The sequence below is a fragment of the Saccopteryx bilineata genome, chromosome 6 (assembly GCF_036850765.1).
Source record: "Saccopteryx bilineata isolate mSacBil1 chromosome 6, mSacBil1_pri_phased_curated, whole genome shotgun sequence".
Classification (NCBI taxonomy): Eukaryota; Metazoa; Chordata; class Mammalia; order Chiroptera; family Emballonuridae; genus Saccopteryx; species Saccopteryx bilineata.
This window is the reverse complement of record NC_089495.1, coordinates 34,569,354-34,593,084: the sequence shown is the minus strand read 5'-3', so window position 1 is coordinate 34,593,084 and position 23,731 is coordinate 34,569,354. Positions and strand designations below refer to the sequence as shown.

The window sequence follows — 23,731 nt, the reverse complement described above, 5'->3', positions numbered from 1 at the left end:
CTTCCCACATACCTCGTGCTGTGCGTCTCTTCCGTCTGGTGTCCATCTGTATCCTTTACCGTATCCTTTTATTTATAATAAATCAGTAATCTAGTAAGTAAAATGTTTCTCTGAGCTCTGTGAGCCGCTCTAGCAAAGCACTCAACCCAAAGAAGCTGGGTTGTTGGTAGCCAGCTGGTCGGAAGCACAGGTACCTGAAGTGGGTGTTAGGGGCACGGAGGGCCTTGTGGGACGGAGACCTCAACCTGTGGAGTCTGATGCTGTCTCGAGGTGGACAGTCTCAGAATCGAGGTGAATTAGAGGATAGCCACCTGCTGGAAAAGAATTGCTTGTTAACCATGTGAGGAACATCATTCCCCCAACACAGACAGTGGAACTGGGTGTAGAAATCGTTTACCTGCCCACAAGTCACAGCAGAATTCAGAGGGTTTTCATTTTACACAGAGCCAAGATTGTTGAAAATTAATTATATGCAAGTAATTAAAGTAAATCTGGCCAAGAAGAAACAATGGCCCCACTGGAAGGGTAGGAGATGTATCCCTCCAGGCCCAGTATAAAGATGAGAGATGGGGAACCTGGGATGGGTTAACAGGGAAGAGAGCGGTGTGGGTCACAGTGGGAAAAGGGTGTCCTCGGAGGAGACTGGAGACGGATCACGTGAGAGAACAAGACTAATCACTAGACCACAAAACACAATTAAATTAGCTTTCTACTTTAGAGACTTAAATCAAGATACATAGGGCTATGGAAGAACAAAAGTGCCAGGTGAAATCATCACTGTCAGACGGAACAGTTCAGTGGTTATTTTTATGTGTTTAGGCCTTAAATTCCTAGTCTCTGTCTCACAGGAAAAATCAAGTAAGCAAAGATTTACTCATCACTCTGCAGAGCCGTCAAAGGAAGTGTTTTTTCCTCCTGTGCACGGCCTGTGATCCTATTCCTACTCTCTCTCTGAGTTCACTCATTCATTCAACAAACATATAGCGGTGTCTATGGGTAAGGGCTTACGGTTAGGGCTATTCAGTGGCATGAGAAATAGTTTCTCCTCTCAGTCTAGTGGGAGGCCCAGAAAATTCAGCAATCACAGGACACAAATGCTATGAAAGAGAAGCTGGTGACGTCTGAGCCATCATGTGTCCCATCTTGTCTTTTCACTGGCTCCATGACAAGAACATCTTTCCTTTACCTTATGGAACAGAGTTGAGTATGTATCTTCCAACTTTAAATTTTGAAAAAAAGAACCTTTTACTCTGGAAGCCAACCAAGCATAGCTTCTATCTAGCAGCTGTGATGATTCATTTACACACACTTCTTAGCCATGTGAGTTCTAACCGAAGCCCCTGTCCACAACTTGAATGGCACAAACAGAAGCAAAATTTTGCTCCAAGTTCAGAAAATGACTGATGGCCTCCGTGGACAATTACCACATGGGCCAGCTGCCTTCACCCATCATCCGTTCACTCAATGTCCCCCGGATATCTCTAACGTCTGGGATTTGTGCATAAAAGCCCAAACCACCCTCCAGAAACCAATCCTGATCAGAGGCCTTGTTCCTCCAGCCGACATTCCCGCTCCTCTGTAAACAGCATACAGAACACTACTAATTTAGGCATTCTAAATATATGGCTCATAGCACAGACCAAGCTGCAGATGGCAGGCCATGTCTGAGAGGTTGCTGCAACTCACGCTCGTTTTCACAAACCGACTGTGAAACATATTTTTGGGAAAGAAGGGAAAAGGGAGAGACAGGCTAAAAAAGAAAAGGCGCTGTTGACAGCAGGGTCTTTTTTTTTTTTTTAAGAAAAGGAAGTACAGGTGATTTGTTCTTTCCTCTTGCCATTTAAAACTCCTATCCCTCCCCTAGGAGTACTAGGAGGCTAAGAAAAAAAAGTTAGAAAGCACGGTAAGGTGCCAGAAGGAAAGTGGCTCAGAGAGACAGCACCAGGGCTGCTGGCACTGTCAGCTGAACCCAGGTTCTGCCAAACTGTTGCTGGGGGTCCTGAGGACCAAGAGCGACCGGCCTTCAGAGTGAACCCATGAGGGTAAACCTGCATCCACTCGGAGCTTCACATTGAGTTGTTCCCTCCAGCACGGACACCTGCCATCGATCATGATCATGGTGAAGGCAGAAAGGGAAGAGAGGGCACAAAAGAGCTGTGTTCAAACTGCTCCCAAGAGGCGGATAATGTGAACCCTGAGGACTAAGAAAGGTTCTTGGTGGCTACCTGGGATCAAACAGAGGGGGGAAAGCAGAACCTAGCAACCACTTCTGCACAGGGGAGAAGAGCTTTGCGGAGAAGCCTCTGCGCTGCTAGCCTGCCTGCCTGCACCGTGTTCCTGCCCCCTGAGCCAGCCCTCAGATAGGAGCTCCTGGAGTCCCATTACAACCAGTAGGACTGAGGCTCTCCCCATCCAACCTGCACTGTGTTCCTGCCCCCTGAGCCAGCCCTCAGATAGGAGCTCCTGGAGTCCCATTACAACCAGTAGGACTGAGGCTCTCCCCATCCAACCTGCACTGTGTTCCTGCCCCCTGAGCCAGCCCTCAGATAGGAGCTCCTGGAGTCCCATTACAACCAGTAGGACTGAGGCTCTCCCCATCCAACCTGCACTGTGTTCCTGCCCCCTGAGCCAGCCCTCAGATAGGAGCTCCTGGAGTCCCATTACAACCAGTAGGACTGAGGCTCTCCCCATCCAACCTGCACTGTGTTCCTGCCCCCTGAGCCAGCCCTCAGATAGGAGCTCCTGGAGTCCCATTACAACCAGTAGGACTGAGGCTCTCCCCATCCAACCTGCACTGTGTTCCTGCCCCCTGAGCCAGCCCTCAGATAGGAGCTCCTGGAGTCCCATTACAACCAGTAGGACTGAGGCTCTCCCCATCCAACCTGCACTGTGTTCCTGCCCCCTGAGCCAGCCCTCAGATAGGAGCTCCTGGAGTCCCATTACAACCAGTAGGACTGAGGCTCTCCCCATCCAACCTGCACTGTGTTCCTGCCCCCTGAGCCAGCCCTCAGATAGGAGTTCCTGGAGTCCCATTACAACCACTAGGACTGAGGCTTTCCCCATCCAATCAGAGCTGAGCAGCTCCGACCAACCAGAGTGGCTCCATTCTGACCAACTGAGGACCAGGGTAGGGACTTTTGTCTCCTCACATTATGACAGTCTGGACATAAGACTTTCTGAGTTTACGACGCTCACTCCCATAAAAACTTTAAAAAGTTGAGACGTGAGTGTTTTGGCGTACACCGTTAGCGTCGTACTTAGGTAGGCAAACTAGTTTGGTTGCACAGAGGAAGAATGCTCAGTACAGAGAATTTTTGTCTTTTTCTTTTTTCTGTGGCTTCTGTTGTGTTGTTATGTTCTGGATTATAACTTTACAACTGTGTGTTAGAATAGGTCAGTGACTTAGACCAGGGTGGGTTTCAACTTATATCAAAATTCGGGTTACATCACTGTCGTAGAAACAGAACTATGTCGCCACCTGAGGACCCCCTATATAAGACAGCTCCTCTCTGGCTCACGGAGTGCATTTTCCCACCAGACTGGTGGCTGGTTGCCCCAGAGCAGAGCGGAGCTGCGGAGCTAAAGAAGCGCCTGGGCCTGGGGCAGCTCCGTGGCCTCGCAGCCACGCCACTGTCACTGCCGTAGCAGCCACGCCGCTGTCACTGCCGTAGCAGCCACGCCGCTGTCACTGCCGTAGCAGCCACGCCGCTGTCACTGCCGTAGCAGCCACGCCGCAGCACCGGGGAGCGGTGCCACACGGCACCGTCTTCACAGCCTTGCCGGAGCATCTGGAGCTGGGGGCACTAAATAAAGTTTCCTTCGTCACCACACCCCAAATTGGGGAGCTGTGGTGACACTGAGTTTGCACTGACAACTAATCAATTCATCAGTTGACAAATAATCACCTTCCTAAAAACAACCCTCACCTTTGCAGGCTGACCGCGTCCTCCACTCTTGGTTTTTTGGGGAAAGATGAGTCAAGACTAAGAGAGTGACCAACAATTTATTTTTCTTCTTCACTCTCCAGAAGGACCAGGAAGCAGGAAGGAAGTGTACTAAAACCACCAACCTGGAATTCTGTGTCTGTTTCAATCACCAGATTTTTGTCACAGTGAGGAGGTCAAACGTAGTTCCTTTTTTAAAGCATGTCAACATGATTCAAGCATTTGTTATATATCTTTTTGCAAAATACAAGAGCAACAAATTTTCAAACTAGAATATCTGGAAAACACAGCGTTGCCTACTATTCCACCAATAAGAAAGAAAACCATAAATGCTTTGATAAAAGAATTTTTATCCTCTAAATCTTTTTTCTTTATACAAATAGATGTAAACTTTGTAATTATTTTCACAATTAAAATTATAGTTTTTCTCATGGCATAGGCTTTCCTCATTTTAATAGTTACTGAATAAATGATATTTAGTTACTACACACTATTCCACTATATAAATACTACATGATTTTACCAGTCTCCTATTTTCAGACATTAGGGTCATTTCTACTTATTCACTATTATAAATCTTCTATAATGAACATTCCTAATGTAAATATTCATGAGCATTTCAGAGAATAAGTTTTTAAAAATGAAAATACTGGGCCCAGGCCAGCTGGCTCATTGGTAGAGTGTCAGCCTGATGCGTAGAAGTTCCAGGTTTGATTCCCGGCCAGGGCACACAGGAGAAGCACTCATCTGCTTCTCCACCCTTCCCCCTCTCCTTTCTCTCTATCTCTCTCTTCCCTTCCCGCAGCCAAGGCTCCATTGGAGCAAAGTTGTCCCGGGCACTGAGGATGGCTCCATGGCCTCTGCCTCAGGTGCTAGAATGGCTCCTGCTGCAAGGGAGCAACGCCCCAGATGGGGAGAGTATTGGCTCCTATTGGGCATGCTGGGTGGATCCTGGTTGGGCACATGGGGTGTCTGTCTCTCTGTCTCCCTGATTCTCACTTCAGAAAAAATACAAAAGAAAAGAAAATGAAAACACTGGGAAAATATGCAAACATTTTAAAGGCCCTTGATACAAATTACTTTACACAATGTTTGACCAACTTATATTCTCATTACTCAGTATAAATGTTCATTTCACCTCACCCTCACCAATGCCATATACTATCATTTTTTAAATAAAGGCAATTTACTATTTTACTTTTGGCCCTGGCCAGTTGGCCTAGCAGCAGAGTGTCAACCTGGAGTGTGAAAGTCCCAGGTTCAATTCCCTGTTGGGGCACACAGGAGAGGTGACCATCTGCTCCCCCCTTTTCTTTCTCTCTTTCCCTTCTCCTTCTGTAGCCATTGTTTGATTGATTCAAGCACATTCGACCCAGGCGCTGATGATGGCTCCATCAAGCCTCCGCTTCAGGTGTTAAAAATAGCACAGTTGCAAGAGGCCCAGACGGGCAGAACAGCAGCCCCGACGGGTTGCCGGGTGAATCCCGGTAGAGGCACATGCAAGAGTCTATCTCCCCTCCTCTCACTTCAAAAAAAATTTTACTTTTGTTTTAACTTTTATCTATTTCTCACTTTTTCATAGGTATATCAGACACCCATATCCCTTCTGTTGTGATCTGTTCAAATCTTTTGCCCATTTATCTTTCATGATGTTTGTCTGGATTAGTTAAAGAACTTGCATCATGCTCAAGTGTATCTTTAGCCAAATAAAATAAAATATCTTTTTAGACTTCACTCTTAGTATTTCATGTGTGTCTGTCTGTTGCCTCTCTGAAAAGAACATGACTAATTCTGAATAATCTGGCACCTGATTGAAGGGTACTGAGACATAATTCTATATCTATACACTTTCTATGAGGCTATATAGTCTGCTACTTTTCATGAATTCCAGTGCAGTTTAGTTTGTGGTTGAGGTTACAGAGATTAACGATTTCATTAAACATGGGGGAAAGGCCAAAGTCCACTCTGTACTATTAATAAACTCTATTTATTTATTGACCATAAACATATTCATAATTCGAGGAGGTTCAGCCATGAACTTGAAAATGAATAACACGTTTATAAACTATAGCCTTACAGGAACTTGAGAATCCTTTAGAAAATGTCTAGAAATCCATATTATGTAACAAAATATTAACCACATGAGAATCATGAAGGCTCCTTTTCAGAAAAGCACCCAGCCCTTATCCTGAGATCAACCAACATACCCTTGGGCTCTGACTGACACACAGTAAACATTCAATAAATGTTTGGGTGGTAAATTCAGTAGCCTCTCCGGGTTCCAGCACACGACTGCTGAGCTCCTGGTTCAGATCTAATCTCCTGCCTGTTTCTTGATGTCTAGTTGAACTCCAAACCTCCCTCTGTGTCCAGCCCCTTGAACTCTGTGCCATCTGCTTGGGCCACCCTGCCAACCAGTGCCCGCCAAGCCGTGTCTGTGCTGGGCCCGATGCCCTCATCTCACTTGGTTTTGCCCTAAAGGCTTTCGTTGTAATGGCATACTCCACTTCGACACCAGCTGGAGGCCCAGCTGTGTTTTGGTCTCGTAGCTGCTCTATCCTGCCAGCCCAGCTTCTGGGGCCCGGCTCTGACAGCCACCCACCCAGCGATAGCATACATGCTTTCAGTTATTATGCCTGAATGTTTAGCTTCAAACTAATGATAGCATGTTTGGAAAATTACTTCCAAATTGGAAATTCATTTTTAAGGCAATCAGTTGACTCCATGGCCAAAAATATGTAAACAGAGATTTTTCATATTCCTGTCAGTTGAATTAATCATAGAGCGAAAACAAGATTTAGCCCTTCCTTTTCTCAGCATCTATCCCAGCCCCTTGCCCAGTGTCAACCCTTACCTTCCATAAGAAGGATATGATTTAGCACATACAGAAGTGGGAAAAAGATCTGACTTCAATAAATATGATAGCAGCCTTAAATTCTTTTTTAAAAAAGCCATGATAGAAATAAATATGTTCATAGTAGCTTATTCATTAAACGCTCTTGAGAAATGCCTATGGAAAACCCTAAGAGTCTATGGTTAGAGCTGAAGAAGGACCTTCTCCTGAATGAGGTTAGCATCCTTCCCATCCTCCTACCCCACTCCCACAGCTCAGGTCAGGAGCTTATGTCAGGACTATTTTTAAAGTCTCTTCATTAGTCTCCTAGCATTCACTCCTTTTTTTTTCTTTTGAGGACAGAGAGCATGTCATGTTTTTATTCATTTATAAGTGGTTTTATTGAGATATAATTCACAAACCAATTTACCATTCAAAGGATACGAGTCAAATTTTTTACTATATTCACATACATAGTTGTGTAACCACAATCTAATTTTAGAGCATTCATCACCCTAAAAAAGAAGCCCTGTACCTATTAGCAGCCACTGCTCATCCCCACCCTCCCACCCACTCACCTGAGTCTTGGGCAACTGACAGTCTGCCTTCTATCTCTACAGATTTGCCTGTTCTGGACATTTCATATAAATGGAGTTACACAGTATATCATCTTTTCTATATGGATTCTTTGACTCAACATAATGTTTTCTTTTTTTCTTTTAAGATTTTATTCATTTTAGAGAGGGGAGAGAGAGAAGGTAGGGAGGAGCAAGAAGCATCAACTCCCATATGTGCCTTGACCAGGCAAGTCCAGGGTTTCGAGCCGGCGACCTCAGCGTTCCAGGTCAATGCTTTTATCCACTACACCACCACAAGTCAGGCTCAACATAATGTTTCCAATAAACATCTATGTTGTAGTGTGTATCATGTCTTTCTATGGCAAGTAATTCTCTATTGTATGGATATGTTGCATTTTGTTTATTAATATATCCATTGATGAACATCTGAGATGTTGCCACCACTTGGGTATTATGAACAATGCTACTATAAACATTTGTGTACAAATTATTGTATGACTATGTCCTCATTTCTTGAGTAGAATTGTTGAGTCATACAGTAACTAAGTTTAATATTTTGTTTAACACTTTGCCTCATACAGTAAACTAGAAACCCTTAAACAGCATATAAAACCCTTAATAATTTCTGACCATGCCATCTTATGGCTAATTTTCTGTTTGCTGTACCACCTGTTTAAGGTATGACTCTGTGGTATCATTGCCTGTGTACACGAGTGCCCTTCCCACTGGGCCGTGGGGCTTAAGAGGGGCAAGGACTGTGAATATAACCTTGTCCTCCCCCAGCTCTGACTACGCCTATTGTATAAGGTGTGTCCAATGAATGAATAGACCACTTAACAGCCAAGTCTTCAAAAATCTCAAAGCGTAAGTCTCGCTGTCTCCCGTTACCCATCCAGTCCTACATTTAACAAGCTATGAAGTTTCAAGTAGTGCTTAACCTAATTACCTCCTCCTGCCATTCAATTTCCTCTTGGCTCTGTTCTCTATCATCAGTATTCCCCCTACAAGAACCTCCAGATGCAGTCACCTCTCAGAAGTGTACATTTTACATACCAAACGCGGCTCTCCAAGCCTGGAAAGGCCTATTGCCTCCCTTCATCTGTGCCCACAGTACAGCCGTAAAACCCAGAGGGCAGCAGGAGAGCCAGGGGGGACCCAGGTGAGCACTTCCACGATGGGGTCATCCTTTTTGGTGTTGCTCCCTCTGCACCTCAACTCCTGGAGGTTCTATAATGAGAATCAAGTCATCTGGCCAAAAGGTTCCGCAAGACGGTTCACTCTGAAGAACAAGCCCGTACCGCTCTGTGGGCGGGGACTTCCGATCAGCAACTGCGAGGGAAACAGGTGGAGCGGGAGGCAAGAGGCTTGTGGGCCCCTGTCTGCTACTTCCAGTCAAGATCATCTCAGCCCTGTCGCCCAGCTGCTCCCTTTGCTGGGGGAATCAGAGGGATCTGCCGTGTGGCAGGGAAACGCTGGCTGCTGTGCAGAGACATTTAAAAAGCAAAGGAAATGGGGAGGGGGAGGGGGAAGGGGAGAGGTAGTCCTCTCTTTTTACGGATGGCTTGTGTTCAAATATCTATCTGTAAGTCACTCAGAGGACACAGAAACACTCTCATCCGTGTGGTGAAGCCCTCAGACCGGCCCACAGAAACCTCTTTAACCCACTCTGTGCCCACAATACAGCATTTATAGTGCAATATAAATCGCCCCGAGCTCTTAAATGTGAAATCCATTCCGTTATAGGTTCCAAAGTCAGAATGGCATTTTTTTAAAATTTTTTATTTATTCATTTTAGAGAGGAGAGGGAGAGACAGAGAGAGAGAGAGGAGAGACAGAGAGAGAGAAGGGGGGGAGGAGCTGGAAGCATCAACTCCCATATGTGCCTTGACCAGGCAAGCCCAGGGTTTTGAACCGGCAACCTCAGCATTTCCAGGTCGATGCTTTATCCACTGCGCCACCACAGGTCAGGCCAGAATGGCATTTTGAATGGGATAAAGGACTACCCCTCCATCACAGGACAGGTGGCAGACTGGGGACTAGGGAACTCTAAGTCACTGGTGATGGCTCCTTAGGGCACAGGCTTCAGACTGCGGGGATGGGAGCAGGAGAGGAAGGAAGCAGAAGTGACAGCCTGGGACGGGGCCCCAGAGGGAGGAGCAGAGCAGATTCGGAAGGGAGTAATCAGTCTCCTGTGGGGTGAAGTCTTGACTTTGGTCCCTAACCAAGGGTTTGTGTTGGGTGGGGATATATAGTACGGGCAGCAGTGTGTCTCCAGACCTGCACGGGGAGGGTACATGCAGGGACGAGGGGATATGGAGGTAGGAACAAGGTGGTACCTTTTCCCTCCCCTCTGTACCCTTTTAACTCCCCTAATCCAGCTAAGACAGGACTTGGATCAATATGGGCATGAAGGAAATAGGGATTCTAGGTGGACCATGATGAAAAGAAGAAAGGGATGAAAAATAATAACCCCAACTTCTGGCCATGAGGAAGGAGATGGTTTAACACCCTATTTGGGGTGTTTGAGGAACTGTTCTTATGAATTACAAATTGTCACAATAAGAGTAATTTTACTTATATGATAATATGGCATTTGAGAGAAGAAATCCAAGTGTCCAACATTCAACATTAAAACTCAAACAAATGGTTCTGACTGTATTGCTCAGTGGATCAAGAGTCAGCCCAGCATATAGACGTCCAAGTTCAATTCCCAGTTAGGGCACACAAGAGAAGCAACTATCTGCTTCTCTCCCTCTTCCCCTCTTGCAGCCAGTAACTCAATTGGTTTGAGCATGGGTCCTGGGTGCTGAGGATAGCTCAGTTGGTCCAAGCACATCAGCCTCAGGTGTTAAAAATAACTCGGTTGACTCAAGCATTGGCCCCAGTTGGGGTTGCCAGGTGGATGCCGGTTGGGTGCTTGTGGGGTCTGTCTCACTATCTCCCTTCTTCTCACATTAAAAAATTAATGATCAAACAAAAAAAAACCTCAAAAAACAACAGAGATATAGTTACAAGGTAGGGTATTAGGCAAAAATGACATTTCTTTGAGTCATGGCCACAAAAAATGAGGTCATAGGGTTTGAGGTTTTCATTCAAAGTAAATCTAATAATGGACTTTCAGATTTAGGATGAAACCACAACATTCCCATTCATGAGTGAAATCAATGCAAGTCAGTTCTTTTAAACTGTTGGATTGTGCCTGATGCTTGAAACCAGATTGTGAGGAGAAATTATTGATTACTTCCATAGAGAAATGGAAGTAGACAAAGTAATCAATAGGTTTTAAATTATTACTTTAAAAAGTGGTTTCACACTTCTGCTTCTACTCCAGGATATAATGAGCTTGAAGGAGCATCACTTACAACAAAAAAGAGCCCGACTATTTTCAAACACAAGACGTTTTTTAACTTAACAGCAATCTGAGGTCACAGAACAAAGAGCTGGTCCAAAATCTGAGAGCAGACAGGAGCCCACAGGGGAGAAGAGACACGAACACTTGCTTATTGGGGCAGATGCAAGGGGCCACTGGTCAGAAGAAATGAACAAAATGACGAAGGCCAAGTGCAAGCTGGCAGGACAGGGAAGCCCCTGAGGTTCCAAAAAGCAGAGGAGTCTAGGCCTTGGCCGGTTGGCTCAGCGGTAGAGCGTCGGCCTGGCGTGCGGGGGACCCGGGTTTGATTCCCGGCCAGGGCACATAGGAGAAGCACCCATTTGCTTCTCCACCCCCCCTCCTTCATCTCTGTCTCTCTCTTCCCCTCCCGCAGCCAAGGCTCCATTGGAGCAAAGATGGCCCGGGCGCTGGGGATGGCTCCTTGGCCTCTGCCCCAGGTGCTGGAGTGGCTCTGGTGGGAGCAGAGCGACGCCCCTGAGGGGCAGAGCATCGCCCCCTGGTGAGCATAGCGTCGCCCCCTGGTGGGCGTGCCGGGTGGATCCTGGTCGGGCGCATGCGGGAGTCTGTCTGACTGTCTCTCCCTGTTTCCAGTTTCAGAAAAATACAAAAAAAAAAAAAAAAAAAAAGCAGAGGAGTCTAGACTCTGTGGCAGGCTCTTCCTCCAGAAACCTCACTGGGTACTGGCAGAAGAGTGAGACAGTGTCCATGTAGTGCAGGCCCGGGGGAGGGGAAGAGCGGCCACAGGGAAGAGGAAAGAGACTCCTCCCAACTCTTCTCTACTGTCTCTCCCTAAGGAGCAAAAACCTCACTGGTAGGAAAAGGGCAACAAACATTGGCACCCTCAGGGAACTGGTGAAAACTCATGTGAGTTGGGGGAAAGGAGGAGTAAAAAGCCTTATTATTGGGGGGGGTGGGACAGGAGAACACCCCAAGACCCAGTGACATGGTGCCTCTTTAGGTCTGAGATTTAACCGGAACATCAGAGGTGGCCCCATTCCCCACCGCCCTGCACAGCTAAGCCAACAAGCTTGAGCAACAGGTCGCAGGAGAACTGCTAAGACAGGACGGGAGAGAAGCCCAAGAGGTCCCGGAAGGCATAGTGCGAAGGGAATCCCTAAACTGCAGGGCTGAGCAGACAGCACTCAGGCAAAAACACTTCCAGCCTAAACGCAAGGGATCACTAAAGGAACTTAAGCCTGGGTGCACTGAGGGTAACCATAGCAACAACAAATTCCAGATCCCACCCAAGTACTGACTAGATTAACTCACCCCCGCATCCACACAAACACTAAAAACCCAGGAGAAAAGAAAAGAGTGCCATGTCCAGGCAGAAACACTATCTGTCTCCGTCTCTACAAGTTGCACACAATCCCTGGCTTTCAACAAAAACTTATGAGGCATAAGATAAAGCAAGAAAAAAAAGAAACAAAGCAATGATTAGAACTGCAAAGCAATCAGACTCAGGTATGACAAAGACGCTGGAATTATATGTCAGGAAATTTAAAATAACTATGATTAATATGTCAAAGGCTCTAACAGAGAAAGTGCACAATGCACAATCAGAGAGATGAAAATTAGAAAGATCAAATGGAAATGCTAGAAACTAAAACCACAGTAAAAGGGATAAAGAATGTCCTGAATGGACTCATCAGTAGCTTTCTCTTTGCTGAGGAAAGAAAAGGTTAACTTGAGATGGGTCAATAAAAGTTGGTTATATTATATAATATATGGTTATATTATATTATATAATATATTGGTTATATTATATAATAATGGTTACTATTTTCCATCCCTTTCTTCTTTTCACCATGGTCCACCTAGAATCCCTATTTCCCTCATGCCCATGTTGATCCAAGTCCTGTGTTAGCTGGATTAGGGGTACAGAGGGGAAGGTAAGGGTACCACCTTGTTCCTGAAACACAAAGAGAAAAAGAGTAAATTAACACACAAAGAGACAGAACATCCAAGAGCTGGGAGAAACTGTCAGGCGGTGTGACAGACACAGAACTGGAATCCCAGCAAAGAGAAGGAATGGGGCCCAGAAACACCTGAAGAAATACTGACTCGGGATTTCCCCAAATGAACGACAGACACCAAACTACAGACCTAGGAAGTTCAGAGAACACCACGCAGGCATACACAAAACCAACACAAAACAAGCCGAGGCGCTGTTTATGTACTTACTCATCTTTTCGCCCAGGCATAATTTATATAGTTAACAGTACTGCACCGACGTTATCTCCCTACTCTGGATAGTTGTACCATTATATACAGAAAAAGGTTGACATTAGGGGATGCTGGCTGCAAGGTATACAGAAACTCTTTGAGCTATTTTTGCAACTCTTCTATTATTGTAAAATATTTCAAAATGAAAAGTTTTAAAATAGAGGTTTTAGTGTTAGGTGCTACATTGAAAATGTACTAGTAATACCTAGGACAGAAAATGAAAACAGCTTTCTAAAGAAGCAACTCTCCATCCACACCTGCTTATTCCCCGGCATGGGTGTTCCTGAGGTTAGAGTAAGTCAGGTTGGCAGTCTGTTCTAGGAACACAAGCACGGCTTATTGTATTACATCTCGGGAAAATACCCTCCAATCCAAACACTAATTTACAGTGGGACTTTAAGAGCAGAGCAGATGTGTAAGGCGAGCATTGTGTATACCTTAGGTTTTATATAAACTTTTCTCCCAAAGGTGGCAGCAATTTCTTTTACACATATTTGTGCAGTGTATGCAAGGGTTTGGGGGGCTGAAAGCTGAATGAGATGTGGTCCCAGCCCTCTAGGAGCACACTGCATACGAGAAGCTAGACGGGGGGGGGGGATGAGGAGCCAGGGACCCCCATATGCTAGAGGAGAACCTTGGTGGAGTGACACCTCTCTAAGGTTCACTTAGCTGGTTCCCAAATGAAAGATTGCTAGAGAGGCTGTGCAACTCATGAATGAAAAACTTCCTGTGTGCTGATTATTGCTGCTGGAAGTCTTCAGTACAGACCGGCTGAGTGTAAATGAAGAGTTATAAACCTCGATGGGGGACGAGGAGCACCCTCCAGCACCATGTACTACTTGGAAGGAGGAGAGAGCCCTTCCTGCTGGAAGGAGCAGGACAGAGTTCAGAGAGGGATGTCTTACAGAACGTCAGACACCAATAGAAAGAGGCTGGGCACCGCAGCCTTCCCAGCGAGGAAGGAACCGCACAGGGAGGCTGAGTTCACTGGTTCACTGGCAGGCGGGGGAGGGCCGGAGGAAGCAGCAGAGAATGGAGTTGGAAGGGTCCACTGGGATCAGACCTTGGAGTCCGCCAGGATTGCCCACAGCGTAGATTTATATAAAATCCAAATCTAGGAAAGTAGTATATTTTGGAGAATATAACAGAAATGTAAACCTTATTTCCTCCCTGAAGGAACAGACAAGCTCACCAAACAGCTCCTTAAGGAATCTTAAAGTCAATATTCTCTCTCCCAACTCTTCCAACTCTCTACCCCTCTCTATGATGCTGAAAATAAAATAGAAACAAAAAACATGTCTGAGCAGTTTGTAAATAAAGTTTTCTGTGCTGAAGGCTCTTCGCCACCGTGTGCTCTGCCCTGGGCGGCGTGAACCCTCCATCTCCTACAGCTTCCTCCTGTCTCTTCTGCTTGTCTGCCCAGGATCTCGTGTGTTTTCCTGCTCTTCCTATCAGAACTTCATCCCAGGAAAACATAGGCAACCCACCAGGGTACGACTTCACCCAAAGGTGTCTGCACGCCTCGAATGTGTTTTTAAAAGACTTTTCCACATCACCCTGGTGCCATAGAAGCATGTCTTTTGGGTCGGAGAAGCGTGACCCTGGGACGTGAACATTGAACTATAAAGTCCTAAAACACTGGCCCTGTTGTTCTCCCGCTGAATGACGCTGAGGATGTTACTCAAACTGGGGAGTTTTGGATTCCACGCTGACAATAAGAAGATAATGAGAGTGTCCACCTCACTACTGAAAGAGGGGATTAAGTAAACTAGAGCTTGTGAGATGTCAGAAACAGTGCCTGGTGCAGACATCAGGCCAGCGAGAAAAACGCCCCATCTCCAACCACTGGGACCTCCAGGATGCTGCAGCTGTTTGAGCGCTTGTGAACCACAGTGAGCGAGAGGAGGGAGCTATTCGGGACTCAAGAGCTGAGCTCACTGCCTTCTGAGAAGAAAGGACCTTCTAACTCCAGATGCGGACAGTCCCGGTGAGCTGAACTGCCATGCCCAGCTCTCGGGTTCCTTGTGAGCCATATTCCTAGCGCCTCTCGGGGCAGGTGGCTCTCTTGTACCTGCCCTCTGCTGCCAGTCTGTTCTTCCTGCCCCCCCCCCCCTCACATACACACTTCTCTCTGGTAATCCCTTCTCACTCTTTGAGACTGTCTCAGGCTCCCTCTCCCGCAATGTCTTCCCTGATCATCTGCCTGCATCCAGCCCACGGCACTAACAGTCATTCCCCCCACTTGAACCCTCCATCATTCAGAGTCTTGTCACCCCACATAAATAAGCAGGCCCTTCAGGTCTGAGGCTCAGCTGTATACCCTTTCCCAGCCCCCAGAACAGCAGGGTATGTTCTGCACACATAGCAGATGTCCCATTCACACGTGTCGACTAAGCCTTGCTGCAGGACCTCACACATGATCCCAACAGAGGACAAACTCAGGGTCGGGTTAAACAGTACAGATCCTTTCTGTAAACACCACTTCCTACCCAACGTGGCTGAACAGGCTGGAGTCTGAGCAGCAGCCCCGGCCACACCATTGGGCTGCACCACTCCTGTGAAGGTGGCCGCTCACCTCTCCATCTCCCCCCACAGTGCCCACAAAGCGCACATCCCTCCTCTTTGTGGGAAGCCCCTGTTCAGGGCCTCTCTCCACCGGCCTCTGGTTACCACTCCCACAAAAGCCACACTCCTCCATCCTGGACAACCCAGTGCATCACAAGCACTCTTTTTTTTTTTTTTTTGTATTTTTCTGAAGTTGGAAACGGGGAGGCAGTCAGACAGACTCCCACATGCACCCGACCGGGATCCACCTGGCATGCCCACCAGGGAGCGATGCTCTGCCCATCTTGGGGCGTCGCTCTGCTGCAATCAGAGCCATTCTAGCACCTGAGGCAGAGGCCACCGAGCCATCCTCAGCACCCGGGCCAACCTTGCTCCAATGGAGCCTTGACTGTGGGAGGGGAAGAGAGAAAGAGAGAGGAAGGAGACGGGGAGGGGTGGAGAAGCAGATGGGCGCTTCTCCTGTGTGCCCTGGCCGGGAATCGAACCCGGGACTTCTGCACACCAGGCCGATGCTCTACCACTGAGCTAACCGGCCAGGGCCCACAAGCGCTATCTTGCAGCATCCTCTTAATAGAAAACAAAAGGCATGAAGAACAGTGATGCCTCAATTAAAAAAAAAATTCTCTGAGAACAGAATTGGTTTGAATGAGTACAATGAAAATACTAACAACAAAATCATGAAAGAAAGTCCAACTTGGCAGCTTCTGGAATCTTGCAACAACATACTCCACCCACAGAGGATATTTATCAGCACAGGTTCCGTGTGTCCCAGCCCATGAAGGTCAACAGAGCGGATGTTCAACACAGGTGCCAGGGCTACACAGCTCACCTTCTAATTCTACCTTCCTCTTTCTTTCCCCTTCCCTCCTGTCCTCTCAACCTTGGAGGTGGGTCCTCGGTAGCAGGGCTCAGCGCAAAATGAGAATGTAAGGTCCCTTGTTAAAAAATTATTTAGAATTTCAAAGTATGCTGTGATAGCAGAGCCTAGATTCTAGCACGGGGTTCTTCTGCTCACTGATGGAGGGCTGGGCTCTTTCTCACCATCTTTCCCACCATCACCACGGGAAGAATTCACTCTACAAAGTGCAACCTCAGACCATTCATTTGCGTTTAGGCCTCTTATCTCCAACATGTCCCTCCTTAAAGGAACTGAAAGCATTAGATACAAATGAGATTTGCGGGAGGAAGTGGAATAAAGGGCACGGGGTGAGGTGACCGAGGAGTCTAGTGGCACACACAGGCCTGCTCAGAACTTAATAACGGTAAACCAGTGTGGTGGGTCCGGGGCACGGTGACGCAAGGGTGCTCAGAGGGCTGACCTGAGTTCTGACACCTCACCCCTCTGAAGATGCTGGCTGAGGTCTGAGGCCCGACGCAGGACCTGAGGTCCTCTGGCCGTCCTGCCTGCCAGCTAGTCTCCCTGCACCATGTTCTCCTCCGGACACGGGCCAGGTGCCCCCGCTGTGCGGAATCCCCGCTCTCCTGTACTTCTGCACCAGGTCCCCAGGGGCCCAGAAATGCACTGAATGCTTGCCTAACCATGTCTCCATCAAGTCACAAGGTTGCTGACAAAGAAGCCTCGCCCCAAAATCCATGCTGAGGAAAGCACCTTGTTCTCCACACCCAGGGCCTGGCACTGGACTTGATGTGCCTAATAAAGTTTTAGCCAAGTGGTCCCTTAGAGGTTAAGATGAGACCCAAACAATAGAAATCAAAACCTCAGTATCTTCACGCCTTGCCTGGGCTCCCCACGAAGCATGAGGGCTTGGCTGCTGAGCACAGGACATTGGGATGACAGGGCAGGCAGCTACTAAGGTTTTACAGCTGTTTCTATATCCACTTCTTTTAAAACATATCACAGGGTGCCCTCAAAACCTTCAGCTACTTGTGGATCATGGCTTGGCTCCATCTCACCCCCAAATCAAGTCTTCTAGTATCTGACCCTCTTTGTCACCACGGACCCTGCAAAAGCTGCAGGGGGGTGAGCTGCACAGGCTAGAGACAGAAGAGCAACCCCATGGTGACAGCAGTCACAGACACCTCACTCAAGAGTCACACGATCAGAGGCTTGGGTTGTACAAGAGAATTCAGAAAGCTAAACGGTTTTTATGGAACGGCATCAAATTTACATCCTCTGAGCTCTGTTTAAAAATATATAATCAAAGCCAAAAGCTGTGGCTCAGAGTCTGTATATCTCATATTGAAGGAATAGCTAAACCGCCAACACAGAGAAGAGGTTTCTGTTGACTTGAGGAGGTAAACAGTCAGGCACCCTAAGGCACAGAATCTGATCGTGTTTTTCTGCTTTAACTTCTTTTCCCAGGTGGCTGTAAAAAAACATTCATGTGAGAATCCAGCACAAAAACCAGTGCCAACAAAACATCTGGGGAGAGGGAAAAGGAGGCAGATGTTCCCTCTGTGTTCCCTCTAAGTCAACATAGAGCATAAATTAGATAGTCATCAGGGTGTACTCTCCCTATGTAAACTTCACAGAATTACAGAAAGTGGCCATCGTCAGACCAGACTATAAGTAATCTATTTGAATTTCTCCTTTCATAGAGGAATATCCCAAAGGGTAGGTGGCAGGTCCTCGGTCAACCAGCAGAGTAGTTGGCGGAGCATCCCTCAAGGGTGGTTTATGGCAAAGCTAAGGACAAAAGAAGTAAAAGTCATGCTTTATATTTTGCAGTCATGCTTTATATTTTCCTATTGACAGATGAGGAAACTGTGTCTCAAGGAGCTTAAGGGTGTTGGTCAAAGTCTCACAGTTCCCCACATTCACGTCATCGTGCAACCTGCCTCACAGTTATCTTTCATTTTTTCTGTAACTATTATCATCTGGAAACATCCTGGGGGTTTTTATTATTCTTTTAAACACAACGACTCCCCATGTTTATTGTACTAGTTCAGGGTTCAGCAAATCTGTCGCCTTTGGTTAAAGCTCTGAGAATATCCCACTGCAATTTAAAAGCTAAAATTTCCCCGTGAACCTCTAACTTGCTCCAACTTTTGGACTACTAACTCCCCAAACACAAACTCAATCTCCTATAGTTATGTTTAGAAACCCAAATAAGTTATTTCTAATGATACACTTCACCCCTGTAAGGTCCCATCGCTTGTTCTAACTCATTATAGAAAACAGATTTCAAACCAGACCCCTTCCATTCCCTTCTTTCCCCTTAACTAGGTGTAGATCAAAGAACTGTGAGTCAGGATTGAAAAGGTCCTCAAACTTCATTCAGTCCCACTGCCTCTCTGAGGCTAAGAATCTTAAATTATCACCACCTAGCCAATTGGTCATCAGTTAACGCTTGTAGTCGCTAGAGTACCACTTTGTTCCAAACATCACTATTTGAAAATTACTCCTATGCTGAATTTTTTTCTACCTTCGTGCAGCTTCCTCAGACTTGTGGCATCTTTCTTAATGCCTCGCTTCCTGGGAATATAAAAAATTGCCTCCACAATCTTGTGTGACGAGTGAAAAAACAAAATGAAATAAAACTGTGCTGATGACAGTCAAATATGTATACATATACAGTGTGTCCGTAAAGTCATGGTGCACTTTTGACCGGTCACAGGAAAGCAACAAAAGACGATAAAAATGTGAAATCTGCACCAAATAAAAGGAAAACCCTCCCAGTTTCTGTAGGATGATGTGGTAGCATGTGCGCATGTGCAGATGATGATGTAACACCGTGTATATACAGCAGAGCAGCCCATGGCCATGCCAGTCGAGATGTGGACGGTACAGAGGAAAGTTCGGTGTGTTCTGTGGCTCGCTAAATTCGAATCTGTGACCAAAGTGCAACGTGAATACCGGCGCATTTATAACAAAGCGCCACCACATAGGAATACTCGGTGGGATAAGCAGTTGAAGGGAACCGGCAGTTTGGTGGAGAAACCCCGTTCTGGTAGGCCAGCAGTCAGTGACGAGTCTGTAGAGGCTATACAGGATAGCTACCTAAGGAGCCCTAAAAAATCTGTGCGTGAGCCCACACAGAACTGCACTGAATAGGTATGAAACTGGGACAGTTTTCCTTTTATTTGGTGCAGATTTCACATTTCTATCATCTTTTGTTGCTTTCCTGTGACCGGTCAAAAGTACACCATGACTTTTACAGACACACTGTAGGGGTGGGCAAAAGTATTGTAGGTTTACCATTGTTTGTATGGAAAATTATACAATAATTACTAAATAATGAAACAAGAATAAACTCTACGTTTCATGTACTCACAACAGTAAATCTACTTTTCCCCACCCCTGTACATTTAAAGTGCGCGTTCCTATTTACTCATCTTACGAAAACAGCTGACTGGACTTTTACCAAAACTTGGAAGATGGGTGTGGATTGATCTGCTTTGACACACAGGCTGCGTGCCGCACATGAAGCCAACATTGTATAGCGGTGATTCCAGGGCCTCTGATAGAAAGTCAGCCATATCTCAGGGCAAATAAACACAAGGACAAGAGGCCTATGCCACCACTGATTGAGAACAACCGTCTTTGTGCATTGAGATGTTGTGTAAGAGAAGCAGACGAAGACTTCCAATATGAATGCAGATTAAAAATCACAAGGGCAAACATTCCAAATTCTAGGCACTGATTGGCAATCAAGTTCTTTTGAAAGGGCTTTGTATGTGGGCAGCTTCTGTAGCATGTTTTAGGGCCAGCGGTAGCCAGGATTTGTTTTTTAAGGGCTATTTAATGATTGCCCCTGGGGGTCGGCTGGTAAGATAACATATGTGGAAATGTTTAATAAACTCCGAAGCATTGTGACATCTGATACTGCGTCATCGTGATATCCTTTTCTTTTATTATCATGACATTTTGAACTCTGAGTGCGCACCGTGAGCTTATACTTGCAGCTGCCGAACACTAGGCATTTTTGATGCCTCATATAAGTGAATAAAAAAAAAACAACTTTTGACACCAAAATCTTGGTCTTGTAAAAGATTTCTTTCCCTGGCTCTAGGTATATGAAAAATGATACTATAGGAAAATTGCATGAATTTATGGTTCACATATACAGTGGAGAAAAAAGTCACAAGACAGGAAAGCGTCCAGAGAAGAGGCATAAATAGCAGCGGGAGGGTTTTGCTACCTTGCCTGTGGGCGGAGGAGACGGTGGTCATAGAACCAAAGGAGGGAGTCACGTGGACACAGTTGCATATCTGGGAACTTGGACTGGATTCTACCAAGAGACAGGGGAAGGAGCTGGATGCCCTGGAAGGCACTTCCTTTCCTGGATTCTTGGCTGATTTTGATCCAGTAACAATGGGAAAATGGATAAAGGAAGAAGATACTAACTAGCCTTCCAAGAAACTAGACAAACTGCTTTCTCCTGAAGTTGGACACAATTTAACACAAATCAATACTAGGTTGTTCCATCTCACTAGCTTCTATGTGCTCCTTAGGTCCTATCTAAACAACATAACCTAGTGGTTAAGGGCATGGGCTACGGAAACAGGCTTCCCAGGTTCAAATCCTGGCTTTGTCACTTGCTAAACGGGCAACCTCAGGTAATTCACTTAATTAATCTGAACCTCTATTTCCTTATCCCCTATTGGGGTCATTATACGGAACAAACTAATTAGTAAGTGTGGAGTCCCTAGAACAGCGTCTGGCACAGGTAAGTGCTATATGCACACTTACTATCCTTCTGTTCACAAGCCTCACAACTGGGCCCAATCTCCAGGCCCTATGCACCTGTGAGAAGGGATAAACTGAAACTACCTGTTATAAACCTCTGGGTTTCAAAGTTTTATGTTTACATTTTGTTTTATTTTGTTTCTTTTTTTTTTTTTTTTTTAACGAAAGTTCTAATTTCTTCTGCCAAGGAGCAATGAATCTGTCCACTCAATAACTGTGGTTTCCATGAGAAAGTAAGTGGAAACAGATGTTCCTGACAAATAAAAACCAGACTACATACCCTTGGTGTCGCTTACATAAAACTTTCTACCAGCCACCCCCCAGCGCCAACTGCCAGCCTCCCGCAGCTGTGACCTGCCTGGGTGCCTGGACCCAGACGCCTCTTCTCCTCCTTCCTACCCCAACCCGCAGACCCGCCAACCTTCTATGAAATCCGAGGCCGTGTAAGGATGCTGATTTGGGCTGCTCTCCGCAGGGCTGTTCAGGGCCTCCAGGGCCGATTCAATGGCTTCCACCAACTCATCCCGCTTGTCTTTCCTCACGGGCTTCTCCTCGGGGTGGCGGGTCAGGCCCGTCTCCAGCTGGTACACCTTCTGCAGGGTGAAGCTGTCGAAAGGCACCGCGGCGTACTCGGTGGCCAGCTTGACGCCCGCGTGCACCTCCGCCTTGTCCACCTGCGAGTGCAGGAAGGCCAGCAGGTCGGCTTGGGGCTTCTCGGCGCCCCGGTCGGGGCCCAGGCCCACGGGCTCGCTGGCGTGGTACTGCGCGTTCCGGAGCCGCTCACTCCTCTCCTGCAGCTCCTCCTTCAGCTGGGCGATCTGCCTCTTGAGGCTGCCGATGTAGTTGCGGTGCTGCTCCTCCCACTCCTGCAGGACGGCCTGGTACCCTTCTTTGCCTGTGGGGCTGTTGGGCCTGGGCAGCCCCAGCTGCTCCTCGTTGCCTTTGGGGGTGCAGGCCAGCATGTAGAGCACGGAGACGGCGCAGCAGAGCAGCACAAGCAAAACCACCACCCGAGAAATCCACGCGAGCAGCCCCCGGCGAACCATCATCATTCAGGAATCAGCCATGCGTCCAGAGCTGGCGACATCCCAGAATGTCAGGGCCCCACAGAAGGGCTTCCCTGGACTAGACCACAGGAAGCACGCGCTTGGGGCCCCCCGAGCTGCCTTCATCCATTGCTCTTCACAACACGCCTTGTCTCTCGCTGTCAACCACCACGCACAGCACGTTTCCTGCTTCTAAAGGGTGGTCTTCCAGGCAGAAGCAACGCGTTAGCTGAGACCTCCAAATGTTCCCATTCATACCCATCATAGCCTTCCAAATGTGCAGCAGAGGACAACAGGGGACCTGGGAAGAGACCAAATGACAGTAATACTTAATCGAGATAATAACACCTTTATGTTCATGATGGCAATCAATACACTCAACAGACTGCCCATGAGGTTTATGGAAAATGCTTATGACAGGTGATTAAATACTGTTAGATGTTTGTGAATCAGAACGCAAATACGCATTTGCACAGTAATGTGTATCAATAACAAAGGATACAGATAAAAGATTGGAAGGAGATACAGCCAAAGGTGAATTCTCTCTGGGTAGAAAGATTAATGGTGATTTTTCTGTTTCTTTACATTTTCTGTACCTTATAAATTTTTCCACAATGGCACATATTATTTTGATGGTTAAAAGCGGAAAAGCAAAACTTGAATGACACTGAAAATTGTAGGCAGGGACTTCTCTGGCCAGGGTCTGCCCAGCAAGGGTGGTCAAAAAAGGTGAGGCCTGCATGGGCTCACCTGTGTGCCCTCATTCAGGGCAGGGCTCAAAGCTGGCTCAAAATGGTCCTCGAGCTTATTTTGAGGGGTTCAGGGAGGCCCTGGAGGCTCAAAGATGCAACTAAGAAATGTGGAAGATGCGGATGATAACGCCTTCAGAAGTAGTCAGGGGACAGTCGTTCCAGCTAACTCTCCAATTCTTCCATGGACAGGGGATGGTGAGTTGACCATAAAAAGGGATGTTTGAAGCACAGAGACCAGACAGACTGTCTTGTCAGGACTCAGGTCCCAGGCATGCCTCTGCTCCAGCCTCGAGGAAGAATCTGTGTCCTGACCACTCATCAGGACACCCAGGCAGAGCTGCGAGCCTTTCATTGGACTGCACGCTCCGCCGCCCGACTCCAAACCCCCGGAACACGAGCCAACAGGACTCGCCTCCCCCAGTTCCCTAGGCGTCCCTCCTCCCTCCTGCACCCATCGCGGACAGCGCCGGGACACTCCGCTTCTCCTGCATTCCCCTTCCTTAGTACCTATCTGTGCCAGAAAAAAAAAAAAAAAGAATGACACATGGAAAATAGAGCAAATAAAATTTCTTGTTTAGAGAGATTTTTATAAAGTCTTCCTAGATGCATCTTTTTCTATCACTTTTCTTTGCAAACAAGCTCCCCGAGGGTACCATGTACCTGGCCTTTTTTAAAATAAAAATTTGACATTTTCAATAAGCTGCGTGATAATGAAATTATTCTTTACACAGTTTTCACCCAACCCA

At 46.8% G+C, this 23,731-nt stretch overlaps 1 protein-coding gene across 12 annotated transcripts in view; it reads right to left on the bottom strand.

The window, feature by feature from the left end:
• CSGALNACT1 (chondroitin sulfate N-acetylgalactosaminyltransferase 1) overlaps window positions 1–23,731 on the bottom strand; it is a 344,630-nt gene that overhangs the window by 65,009 nt on the left and 255,890 nt on the right. For all 12 annotated transcript variants that reach the window (XM_066234116.1, XM_066234107.1, XM_066234112.1 and 9 more), the window contains one exon: window positions 21,609–22,534. In XM_066234116.1, the coding sequence (XP_066090213.1) occupies window positions 21,609–22,239 (631 nt within the window). In that variant the 5' untranslated portion in view covers window positions 22,240–22,534. The remainder of the gene's footprint in view (window positions 1–21,608; window positions 22,535–23,731) is intronic.